Source organism: Nelumbo nucifera, chromosome 7 (genome assembly GCF_055504915.1).
Source record: "Nelumbo nucifera cultivar China Antique chromosome 7, China Antique-T2T, whole genome shotgun sequence".
Classification (NCBI taxonomy): Eukaryota; Viridiplantae; Streptophyta; class Magnoliopsida; order Proteales; family Nelumbonaceae; genus Nelumbo; species Nelumbo nucifera.
The window spans coordinates 60,233,652-60,246,793 of record NC_142655.1 but is presented as its reverse complement, the minus strand read 5'-3'; the positions used below and the strand labels follow the sequence as shown (position 1 = coordinate 60,246,793).

The 13,142-nt window shown below is 35.3% G+C and overlaps 1 protein-coding gene across 2 annotated transcripts; it reads right to left on the bottom strand.

The window, feature by feature from the left end:
* Positions 1–1,828: 1,828 nt before the first annotated feature.
* On the bottom strand, positions 1,829–8,337 carry LOC104599821 (isocitrate dehydrogenase [NADP]). 2 transcript variants are annotated; one of them, XM_010262555.3, is made up of 16 exons: positions 8,068–8,337; positions 7,066–7,109; positions 6,841–6,950; positions 6,373–6,410; positions 6,175–6,252; positions 6,022–6,075; positions 5,798–5,899; positions 5,545–5,636; positions 5,325–5,428; positions 5,164–5,232; positions 4,966–5,081; positions 4,755–4,789; positions 3,921–4,063; positions 3,679–3,801; positions 3,505–3,594; positions 1,829–2,218 (listed from the first exon to the last, which is right to left on the bottom strand). In XM_010262555.3, the coding sequence occupies exons 1-16, from the start codon at positions 8,114–8,116 to the stop codon at positions 2,209–2,211; spliced, it is 1,257 nt and encodes a 418-aa protein (XP_010260857.1). In that variant the 5' UTR covers positions 8,117–8,337; the 3' UTR covers positions 1,829–2,208. The 2 variants fall into 2 exon arrangements, with proteins under 2 accessions (XP_010260857.1, XP_088747657.1); XM_088891531.1 differs by lacking the exon at positions 1,829–2,218 and having other exon boundaries at positions 3,501–3,594; positions 8,068–8,336.
* Positions 8,338–13,142: the final 4,805 nt, after the last annotated feature.

Sequence of the window (13,142 nt, the reverse complement as noted above, 5' to 3'; positions counted from 1 at the left end):
TTTAAAATGTCAACAATTCACATTTTATGCATCAACGCCCACCCATAAATTGGTATCAATTCTGAGCTGACATCTTCCCTAATAGTACTTTAGGCCTACAAATTCTGACCATGGGCTGAATCTTCATTCTCCCTTTTTTTTTCACTCAGGTGAAATTCATTTCCAGAGAAATCCCCTATCTTGTTCCAAAAGGTGTTGTGTAAGCATTTACTCGTATGTGACATCTAATGTTACCCAATGATGTTTATGCCTAATAAATCAAGTTCAATGGCAATACCCATACACCAACAAAATCCCCTATCTTGTTCCCTGTCTCCACTCTTCTGGTAACAAGATGAGTTGAGGATGAGCACCTTTTTCTTGTCAGGCACGGGGAATTTTCAAATTTTCCCATCACAAGACATCACCAAAAATATATCAACTTCAGGGGGTAATTTAGGAATAGGCTTTTAAGAATTTAGGAGTATTTTAGAAATAAATTATAGAAATTTGGGGATATTTAAAAAATGAGATTATAGAATCCTAAGATCTTGAAAATTTGAGGAAAACTTAAAGGAATTTTAAAAATTAATAATTTAGGGGTATTTTAATAATTTATCACCAAGTTCAGATCAGATTCCAGGAATTATATACAAACCCCATCCTCACCCGTCCTAGTTTTGGATCAAAAAAGTTTTCCCCATCTCCCACCCCATCCCTGTTTCAGATCGGGGAAAATCCACCCAATTCAGGATAGAGCCCTGGTTTAATGGAAAAAATTGCCATCTCTACACCACGATATCAAGCACCCACCTTAACCACCTATTGTTTGTAATGTATTGTCACCATAGAGATAGAGTGACGATTTTGGTTTCAATATTCATTTGGAACAAGAGAAATCAGTGCATTTTTTGCTACCTGTTTATCAAGCGTAAAAAATAAGAGATATCACATCTTTGTAAGTGTGACAGTAATGCATTTTTTTTAACTTTTCTATAGCAAGATCCTCGTGTACGAGAATACACAAATCTTAAAAAAAATAAACCTCCCAGCCACACATGCATTTGTGTGGAACCGGTTCATTCGACAAAAGATTAAACATTGTATTTCATATATGTTTTGTCATTTTATCATTGGAGTTGATGATGCACATGTGAGATTTATGCAATTTTCCGCCTCTGTTAGCATCCAGCCAGTAAAGAAGAAAAATGTCCCCATCACATGATGCACTAGACATTTTTACATACCCAAATTTCTTTTTTGGATAAGTTTGCCTCGTCTTATTCCATTAGTTTTTGAAAGTGGAGACCAGGCAACAGAATGCTAATGGATAGGTTTATTGGCATTTCAAGGGGAACCTGGAGAGGTATATATGTAGGGCTGTCTATGGACCGGATATTGGTTCGAGTCTATTATAGATCCAATCCGACGAGTACTTACTTTACTGATCCAATTTAATGTCTGGTCTGTCCAAACTGTTCAAATTGGTTTTAATTTAGATCGTGTCCAACCCAAACCTGGGCAGGGCATTGGTTCAATCCAACCCAGTCCAATATAAATACATTGCAAATAGACCAGGTCCAATCCAATCCAATAAATACATGGGCAAATTCAATGTCTGGTCTGGCCCAATTCAATGTCTCAACTTGATTTTGATTCAGAAGGGTCCAACCCAAACCTGGTCCATTTGACACCCCCCGATATATGGAATTTACCCTTTAGGAAATACATGCTAACATTTGAATCCTAAAATATTGGATTTTGTTAAGCAGTCTAAACTATTGAAATTCCTAAAATGAGAATGCTGCCAAATATATTTAAGGCAGAAAGAAATCCAGAAATGTATCCATTTTAAACAACCAGGCATGCATCCATTTTAAACTGTAATTCTAAGCTCTAATGATCACCCACAACATAAATGGTCCCAAACTTTTGGTCTTGGGAGAGGGGGGGGGGGGGGGGGGGGGGGGGTGAGCTTAGGAATTCGTTTTTACATGTCGGAACAGTAGCAGTTCAATTGGTACTTGGTAATTTAAATTGTTCAAGGAAGAGCAAATTGCCAAAAGGCAAGTGCAAATGTTGAAAGTAAGAAAAATTGTTTGGGGCAACATTTGACAATCGGTCCCCATAGAACAGCACTAACCTCTTTACTAATAAGCTAATTCCCCTCTTTATTTCTTCAAAAATCGCCGGATCACCCAAAAGAAAAATAGACAACTCTTCCACTCCCTACTCCGACCTGCAATCACAAATGACATAAAAGCAACATAAAAAACCCAATCAACTTTCAGAGTGAAAAGAAAAGGAACAGGATGCGGATAAAAAAAAAAAAAGTAAAGGAACAAGAGAAAAGGGCAACGACCATCAACGAGAACAAAGGATGATGACAGAAAGGTTAAAAAGACAGATAAAAAGTAGAATAATCCGTGATTCCTGAACCTAACTTCCTACCTACCCAAAAAATTATATGTAACCCCTGTTCATTTATTTTTATAGCTGAAAATGGATGTGATTCCATCTCCAATTTTACCATTCAACCTATATACCGGAAGCCAAAAAATAGTGACTTGAATAAATCCTGTTTGTAGACCACCTGGTCTCGCCTGATCATAGGGCCTACATTCTTTCCATTCTTCTAAACAAATTAAGAGGGTGTTTGGTATTCTGGAGTTTATCTGCCTTGGAATTGAAAGTTGCCACATAAAGCATTTTTATGCCTACACAACTTATTCTGGAATTTTCTGTGGGGGCAGATTGAGGGCTGCAATGAATTTTACAATTTGGCTCATGGGAAATGGAAAGGTTAGTTTTCAGAATTGTCCCATTCTGATTGCAACAAAATTTTTAACAATAAATAAACTTCAAATGCCTGATCAGCATATATTTTTTATTAAGCACATTTATAAAAAGTTGTTTAAATGTAAACCATGAATGAAAACTATTAAAAGAAAACAAAATATTCAAATAGTTTCAACAGATCACAAAGAAACATTCCCTTTCAGTAACATGTTAAACTGCAATCCCATGCAAGCTAAGTTGTTCCTTCATCCATGCATGAAAAAGACAAGTGTCCACCATAGTCAGTTCTTTAATCACCAAGCCACTTCAATTCTACACAAAGCTTGCCATGGGAAAGGGAATGTTTAAATGTAAACCATGAATGAAAGCTATTAGATGAAAACAAAACATTCAAATATTTTCAAGATATCACAAAGGAATATTCCTTTTCAATAACATGTGAAACTGCAATCCCATGCAAGCTAAATTGTTCATCATCCACCATAGTGAACTCTTTTAGCACCAAGCCACTTCAATTCTACACAAAGCTTGCCATAGGAGATGCAGCACTGTGCAGTATAAGTAGGGGAGAGAGAGAGAGAGAGCAGAAAAATTAATTCCAGAACTACTGATGCACCATAATGTTACTTTTCCTGATAAGTTTTATGCACTATAATGTTTTAAGCAAAGGACTGCTTTCTATGCATCATTCGTTTCATAAGGCATAGTTAGGGGGTAGGGTATTACAACTTTGCTTTGCCCAACAGTCTAGCTCTAAGATCCTCAGCCACAGCATCAATGAATTCTTCAGTATTCAGATAATGGTCCCTAGTGACCCTGTACAAGAAAAAGAAAGTCTTAACATAAACATTAAAAACAGCAGCACAAATACAGAAATGGAACCATTCTGAAAATATTTACTTGGATCCATGGATAAGAAGCGCAAGATCCTTGGTCATTTTTCCTGATTCCACAGCTCCAACACAAGCTGCTTCCAATTTCTCAGTAAAATCTAGCAATCGAGAATTTTCATCCAACTTTGCCCTGTCAAGATCAACCCATTTGCTTAACATTCTCCATGAAATTGATGATGTCATTCCTACTGTTAAGTATTATCATATATCCTACAAGTTAATGAATCTAGCAACCTGATAATTCTATACCTGTGTGCAAGCCCTCGGGACCAAGCAAAGATTGAAGCAATGCTATTTGTACTGGTTTCACCTCCTTTCTGATGAACTCGGTAATGGCGTGTCACTGTGCCATGGGCTGCTTCAGCTTCAATGGTTTTTCCATCTGGGCATACCTGATACAGGGCATGAGGGGCTTATTTGGACTAGCATTTCATGAATTTGGAAATATATGCACTTTTTTTTTATAAATAAATATGAATTTGGAAATACATTCTGAAACTGTATTCCAAGTACTTGTACATTTCCTAGATTCAGACAAAATTGGTTAACCTTGTATAAATTTGTAACAATGTTTTAAAAACTGACCCAGAACCGGAACTGGAACTAGAACTGCTTTGGCCACTGATTTCTGGGCCAGCAATTGACCATCCGGTCCGAAACCGTTGTCCAGGTCGAATAGGTCAACAGTTTGACCACCCAGGTCAGTGGGTTGTTGACCAAGTCAACAATTTTTTGGCAAGATTCCAGTTCAGGGGTGAAACAGAACCGGTTGACTGGACGATTTCTGGGCCAAACGGTCTGACTGCCCAGGTCAACGACGGTTCAAAAACCATGATTTGTAATAATTCTATAAGCTTTGGAAGTTGATACCAAAAAAAAAATCACCCTCCCCAAAACAAGCAAACAGAATAAAAAAACAAAATAGACAAATTAAAAGAAAGTCAGAGATTCAGGATATTGTAATCTACATTCTCATAATCAAGAGTTCTCAACAATATTAAGTAAGCCACAGACTTTCTCACAAAAATGCACATGAATAAACTCGTAAATATAATTCATGCAAACTGTGAACAGCAGACCTACCAATACTGATGTCATTAACCCAAGAGACCCAAAACCTGAAACCAAAGAAATAAAGTTTTACATTAAATAGAGCAACAAATGCCTTAGTTATAATCTTACTAAAATAACTCCAGTAGCAAAGCTTCCAGTTTACTGATCATAATAACAGAAGCACCGACTACATAAACTTATAAGAAGCTCTAGAAAGGTAACAATTAGAATCTATACCAACCTTGAGCTAAAAAGTCACTCTGCACATCTCCATCATAATTCTTGCATGCCCAAACATAACCACCTTCACTCTTAAGTGCATAAGCAACCATATCATCAATAAGTCGATGCTCATACCTGACGGTGCAATTGAATAAACTCATTAGCTATGGCAAGAATTCAGAACCACAAAAAACAGCAGCATGGGGCATGATCTCACCATATTCCAGCAGCCTTAAACTTTGATTCCCATTTACTTTCATAAACTTCTTGGAATATGTCCTTGAACCTTCAGCAAATAAAGACAATTTTGTTGGAATGGAAAACTAGATGCAAAATGGAAAAGGAAAATACAGAGGCATGTCAAAGCAAGTGGCATACCTTCCATCGTATTTCTTAAGAATTGTATTTTTTGTGCTAAGATAAAGTGGCCACTTTTTCTGGTAAGCTGTGGCCATTGAAGCCTCAGCGAAGGCATGAATTGACTGCATACAAATGCAGGAAAGAAAAAAATAAGGGTTTTACAGATTTATTAAAAGGTTAACTGGGTCTGTATTGTTACCCACTCAATAAAGAAACTATGATGCTACAGAACACAAACCTCATCAGTGTTGTACATGGATAGAGCTACTCCTCCTGCACCCTTAAAATCATAAACCTCTAATTCTGTCTTCTCATCCTGTCCTTCTGGAACTGTCAACAGTATTAAAATTTTCCTGTAAGTAATAAAGACATAACAGGTGCATTGAACCATTCACACTAAAGTAAATTTTTGTGCAACATATATTCTAACCAAACAGCAGAGGCATATAGAAGAAGGCCTAGGAAACTCTTTGCTAAAGAAAACCTCATACCAAAGACCAATTTAAGTTTGCCAGGTCCCTTAACAACAGTATCAGTAGCACGGTATTGGTCACCAAATGCATGCCTTCCGATGCATATGGCCTTGGTCCAACCTAATAACAAAAGTTAATGTGGTTAAGTTATTACCAAAGAATGAAAGAATGAACCGACAAAGGAAAATTTTCTTATTTGCTACAACTGAGAAGTGGATGTCATAATTGAAGAGTATTTATACCTGGGACAAGTCTTGGGACGTTTTTGCAAATAATTGGTTCTCTAAACACCGTACCTGCAATAAGTGGAGATTAGAGATAGCCAGGAAGGAATTAGACATCATTACCAACCAAGTAGCATTTGGAGCACCAAAATATTATTAAATTTCACTAACCATTCAATATGTTCCTAATTGTCCCATTTGGGCTCTTCCACATATATTTTAAGTTGAATTCTTTGACACGAGCTTCATCTGTGAATCATACGACCAAATTTGTCAAACTAGATCCATTTGCAATTTGCAACCTATATAAAAACAAATACAAATATGGCCAAATGGAAGTATATGTTTCAGAAGTTTAGATAAGTATACCTGGAGTTATGGTTGCACACTTGATTGCTACGTTGTACCTACAATAATATCATATTAGCATGATAATGAGAGGAGTAACATTGTTATATGGACCTAATTAACGACATTAGACATCTGAGCGTCCAGCAACAATGGATCCATGTATGATAATGCAATGACTAGTCTTGATGCATCCTCCAAGAAGGAACTAGCATCAAAGGGAAAGGGTGATAAAGCTTATTAGCCATTCAGTAAAAAGTGTGAACAGAAAACACATCCAACAATAAATGGAAACTTTGGTTGGTATGTAGTCATACAGACATACTAAACTCAAAATATTGAGCAAAAGAAACATAAAAAGAATGATAATAAGAAGTAAAAAGGCATTTCTCCTAAATAAACCCACCAACACCCACGGAAAGGGGCCACTTTCTTTTCTAGAGAATCTAACTCATAAGGAAAAAGAGAAATGAAAAAGATGATGCATACTTAAGTGTAGCTTCTGCACTCTCAATTGTAACTTTATCATCTGTAGAATCACGATTAGGGAGTCCAAGGTCAAAGTACTTTATATCCAACTCCAGGAAGGGGAAAATAAGCTGCAATAATTCAATGCAAATTCACTCAAATAAGAACAATATATAAATAAGAACTAATGCACTGGAATTTAGGATGAAATGAACATCATTACTGAGTTAAATGGAACTCAATTACCTTTTCCTTAATAGACTTCCAAAAGACGCGAGTCATTTCATCCCCTGCATCATAGAAATTGGGGCAGCACAAAATAAGATAAAAGCAAGGAGGTAAAGTGGCAAGTGGTTGACATAGTGCAACATCTAATCAAAAGCCTAATTATTTGAAATAGATACAAACAGATTCTGCCAAACTTCCTTGTGGTTTCTAAGACGATCGTTTTCCTCATAATATCCTCCCACTCCACCAAAGACAGGTGATCATCTGACTACCAAAATATTTCACATGGTCTTATCTTAAAATTTGCTCATCCCCATAACCATTTGGAGTCTCTGTACTGAATAATAACAGGATGATGCATCTTCCTCACCAAAAAAAGGTGGGAAGACGTGTTCATATATTGTATAATCTCAACACTGCTAAATGTCTGACAACTAGGCAAGGCAAGTTACAATAAAACTGATATTTAAGCTAAGGTATTTACAAGTGAAAGAAGCAACTTCGACAATCCGAGGTCCAGGCATGAGCTAGAAGACACATAGGCAGCCTTGATCCGCAAGTTCGACGTCCTAACAGATAGTTATATTTTAAACTACAGGATTTAACTTTCAACTACTTGCTAAACAATTATTTCTTTATCATTTTCCTTTCCGAAGTGGAATGAATCAAAGGCGTAGTGAGAATCACTCTGGTAATCAGACACGTTATACATCATTGGACTAAACACTGTATAAGAAAGACAACAAAATCATGTGATCGAAAAAATAAAAGAAATTTGTCTATAAATAGACAACATTTACAAGCATCAGCCACTCGTTAGTCTCATTTGATTCCCATGTTGGATCTTTCGTTACTGAATCATAACCAGAGCAAAACTCAAGGAGATTCTCTTTTATTTTTTTGTTTCATCCCCTATGTATACTCTTGAGGAGTGAACAGGGAACAGATCCGTGTAAAATGAAACTAAAATGGTAAAGAACAGAAGGAAAAAATGAAAGAACAAAAGGAAAAGGAGCTCACCATCCATCTCAACGATGGGATTGGCGACCTTGATCTTCTCGAAAGCCATTTCTCCGTGAATGGTCGATCTAGGAGAACTTTAAGAGACCCGGGAGGTGGAGAGCCGGAGATCTGACACTGTCGTTCCTCCGCCGATAGATTGATCTGATAGCAGTCGGAGAAAGGAAGGAAGAAAGAGGTTGGTCCGAAATCCGCTAGCAAGAAAGAAAAATGTCCTTCTTATAGAAATTGACGGACTGTTACGAGTGCAAAAGCGACGGGCAGGTGCCGGTTGTTGACTGGCTTCTTGACTATTTGATGGATTTTTCGACTTGGAAGTTAAATTAGCCCTACTTTTCATCTGAATTTACTAAAAGACCACGGACCGCTGGACCATTTAAACATATTTGAATAATTTTTCATCTGAATTTATTAAAGACAACTAAATTGTTTTTTAGAAGAAAAAAAAAAAACACTAAATTGTATTTAGCAGCCAGAATAGGTCCCCTTTTGGCATGTCTTTTTTGGAAGATCTTCTCGTAGTCAAAAGACACATTGAGCTTTTGCATGAAGATCTAAGCACCTCGAAGTACGTTTTGTAGATGCACGCCTTTTCGTGCATTTTTCCATGTCTTTCTGCATGAGAATAAAATGTGAAAGACACGAAAAGCTTCATTTGGAGTTTCCCAAAATGGGTTTTTTGCGTATTTTCGGCGCTTCAACTTTTGCCGGTTAGATCTTCCACAAGCCAAATGGAAATATACCGAAAATCAGTTTGCCCGACTTGTAAACAGCTGAAAGATCGCTTAAAAAGAAGCACCAAACGGGCCCTAAATTGTCTTGAGCTGCAGTCATAGAGGCCTTACTCGGGATCTGTTGCTCTCGTGCTCCGCCAAAAAACTCTTTCGGCTCCACTTTGGGTTTGTATTATTTTAGATGTATTTGCATTATCCGTAAGGGTGAGCATTATTCGGTTAAAATCGAAAAATCTAACGGAAATTTTTTATTCCGTTTGTTCGATTAATTCGGTTCGATTAATTGAATAAATCAAACTTTAGTATATAATATATAATATATAATATGTCACATATAATATATAATATATTATATATTTATATATTAATATAATGAAATTTGATTTCATAATATATATTTTATAATATAGAATATATTATTAAAATTTGGTTTTGACTAAAATAACAAAAAACTGAACCAAAAAATTTGGTTTAGGTTATTCCGGTTTTTCTAAAATTTTGTTTCAGTTTGGTTTTTATTTTTTCAATTCGGTTTTTAAAATTTCAGTTTATTTGGTTCAGTTATGAATCAAATAAACCGAATGCTCACCCCTACATATTTGTATTTATTAGGTGTTTTCAACCCGTTGTTGACCCAATCGGTTAAACCATTTGAATCGTCATTCGATCAGGGATCCGGGTCCAGTTCTATTAAAACCCGTCAGTCAGTCAATCAAAAATGTTGATTTTGTCAAAAATCATTTGACACAACTGGTTCAATAATTGACTCGTTCAACTCAATCACATTCAACGCATGCAAACTTTTGGAGGCCATAACTTTGCACTCCAATGTCTGAATGGGATGGCCTTTTTTTTTATTTTGGGTAACTTTTTGGTATATGTGCGACCCAAGGCATTTATCCCACTATTTTTGCAAAAAAAAACCCTTTTGGCGTCAAAATTGTAATTTTTAATATTTTTATAAATAAAAAATAAAAAACATAAATTAAATATAAAATAGTACATATAACCTATCTAAAACATAATTCACAGTCTGACCCACTTGGTCCAGATGGTCGAATTGGTGACCCGCAACCTAAAGGCGAAAACGATTTGACCTCTGGGTCGGTTTTTAGAACATTGGTATTTATACTCTTTTCAAATTGACCGAAAATGCAAGTTAATTGAGTTTTGTAATGATAATTTAGTATCCTTACCAAATGATTTTTAGTTGTTATAGATACTAACATAAATCCACGTCTGTTTTTTATTCTTGGGAGATGTTCCCAATACGAAGTGGGATGTGATGTGAGCTTGTGTGAGGTGCTCTGTGAAAAGTAAATCCTGATTTACCTTTTTTAACATTGACAGAATTTGAATGCAAAATTTGCTCTTATTTTGAATGCAAACATATCTTAGAATAAAGACATTCCAAACACTAGAATTCTTGCCAAGCACTAGTAAAATTGAACCAAAGCACATATATGCACTAAACCAGCATTTATGCTCTTCTAAAATAAAGACCAAGGCCCAGTTTTGAAGGGGTACAAATACAAATATGTAAAATACAAAACCTTATATTTTGTATGTATTTATACTGTACATATTTGTATTTGTACCCTTTTTAAATTGAGCCTTAGGCTGGGTTTGAAAACGATGCAAATAGAGTGCATTTCGGTCCATACAAATGCAAAGTTGGATTAATTTTACATTAACAAATTTACTTTCTTACCAAATGCCTTTTAATTGTAATGGATGTAAACATGAATCCCGATAAAATAATATACCTATTTTAACAAAAGCTCACTTTATTTTCTGTCATTGTCAATTTATAAATGTGATTTTGTCAAATACTAACAACTAAACAGGCATTTACACTCTACCGTTTCCAAACACAACCTTATTTTTAGGTAGAAATTCTTAAGGACCCTTGAGGGCTCTCATTTAATTTATCTTTTATCAAACCAAACACAGCCTAATAATGGAACGTTGCACATTGCATATGCAACTGATCTATCTACAAGAATTCTGGGATAAAATACATAATCCAACAGGGACTAGAGACAGTTGAATGCGTCAGCGTAGAAACAGTGTCTTCTTTCCCCTTAATTATTTTTGGGTAAATCAACACTTAATTATTTTTTTTCGCTTCATGGGACTACACAACAGAGGGTAGCCCATCCCCTTTCCCTTAACCCCCTCTCCAACCCCTGGTGACAGCGGGATTTGATCCCAGGTCTCTATTCCGATGAGTCAAAGAACCTACCAACTGAGCCACCATCAGTTGGCAATCAACACTTAATTATGGATAAATATGGACTGTAGAATAAAAATAGTCACAAATCACAATGATCCAAATTAAACGGCATGTTATGATAGTCTATAAAAAATAAAAATTCCAAGGTTGTATGCTTAGATGTTAATGCTGTATTTGGTTGCTGTGTAAATTTTATTTGCATTGATATAAATGCACGATAGTGTAAATATCTCCTAATGATAGTACCAGAAATGATGATGTCATCATTGGGCTTAGATGTGTACTCGATTTCAGTCTGTGCAAGTCAGTGCTCACACCATTCAAACAGCCTCTCCCAACCTTGCATTGGGAATATCTCCCCATGAAATAAAGCACATAAGTACAGAAATATTCCCAATGTAAGACTGTAAAAGGTGTTCGAAGGGATCTTGCACTGATTGAAGCTGAACTCGTAGGAAACAAGATATGTGGGTCACAAAATATAATATTAGAGAGAATTAAGTTAGGAGGAAGGTGGTGAAATTTTTGTACCAATTTTTGAGATGCAAAATTTATACTGCTAGTGAGTGCAAATGTGATAAAAGCATAAATTTTTCATCAGGTAGAAATGCAAATCATAATTACAAACAAATAGATGCAAAAGTGAACTGGATTCAAAATCATAGTTACAAATCTGATTCAGATTTGCACTGCAACCAAATGCAGCCTAAATGTTTAAAATAGGCAATGACATTATGTCAAAACACTAAATGAAATTTGTTTGATTGGTATTTATGATGATTAAACATTAAACAATCGTTTTAAACAGGATTGTGTTTATTGATACAAGGTGTTTCTACTATTAATGAAATAGAACTGTGGGCAGCAATTGAAGTTCATACAATGGCTACAAAGTTTAGGAATCAGAAATGCACAATTGAAGGTGATTACAATATCATCATAAATAGTTACAAGGAGAAATGGAACCTCTATAGAACATCAAAGTGCCAATAGAAGACTGTTATGAAGTGTGCCAGAGTAAAGAACACTATAGACTACAACCATATCCCAGGGAGGATAAACATGTTGCGGTCTGGTTAGCTAATAGAGGTGGAATATCTCCTCTTGTGAGTAGGAGTTTTGGCTATATTTGTTTTACTGAAGAATGGGGGAGATTCTCCCCTCGTGGTTTTTAATTGTTTTCCTCAATTATCAAAAATTAAAAAAAAAGACATGTCAGTAGGGGTGATCATTATTTGGTTAAAACTGAAAAACCGAATAAAAAATTTTAGTTTCAGTTTTTTCGGTTTTTGGTTATTTTGGTTCGGTTTTTTCGGTTTTGTAAAATTTTGATTTCGGTTTTTAGGTTTAGAAATTAGATTAATCGAAAAAACTGAATTAGCCAAACTTTATTATCTATTATATATATAAATTAAATTAACATATAATGCATATATAATATGTATAAAATATATTATATTATATTATGTATTAAAATATATAATGTATAATGTATAATATATATATATATATATTAAAATATACACTATAATATATATTAAAATATATATAATGTTGAAATTCGGTTTTAACTGAAATAACCGAAAATTTCTATTTCAGTTATTTTGGTTTCGGTTTTGGTTTTTTATTTAAAATTTCAGTTTATTCGGTTCAATTTTTAATTGAATAAACCGTTTGCTCACCCCTACATGTCAGTACACATACAGCCGGTCGATGTGATTTCACACAACTCCTATAGTTTTAGAAGGTCATACAAGTTGTTTCTACCCACAAAAGGAGGTTAGGGTTTCATCCCGTAGGTAGAGTCAGGCTAGTAGGGTTGCTGAAAGCCAAACATTGCCATTCTCATAATGTCAGATAGCTACTCAAATGCATGGTTGTTTGAAGAAGTTTAAAAAGTGACTTTCTCAAATGGATCTGTTTTGTACCTTTCATCTTTAATAGGTTATACCATTTTTTTAATCGTTGAAGTCTAAATACCAAGGCTCCGTTTGGAATTCTCAAGATTAGAGATGAGAATGGAGAGTGGGTTGAGGGTAAGGATCATGTTGAAGAGGCTATTGTCCAGCACTTTGAGGGCATTTTCTTCTCATCCAATCAGGTAG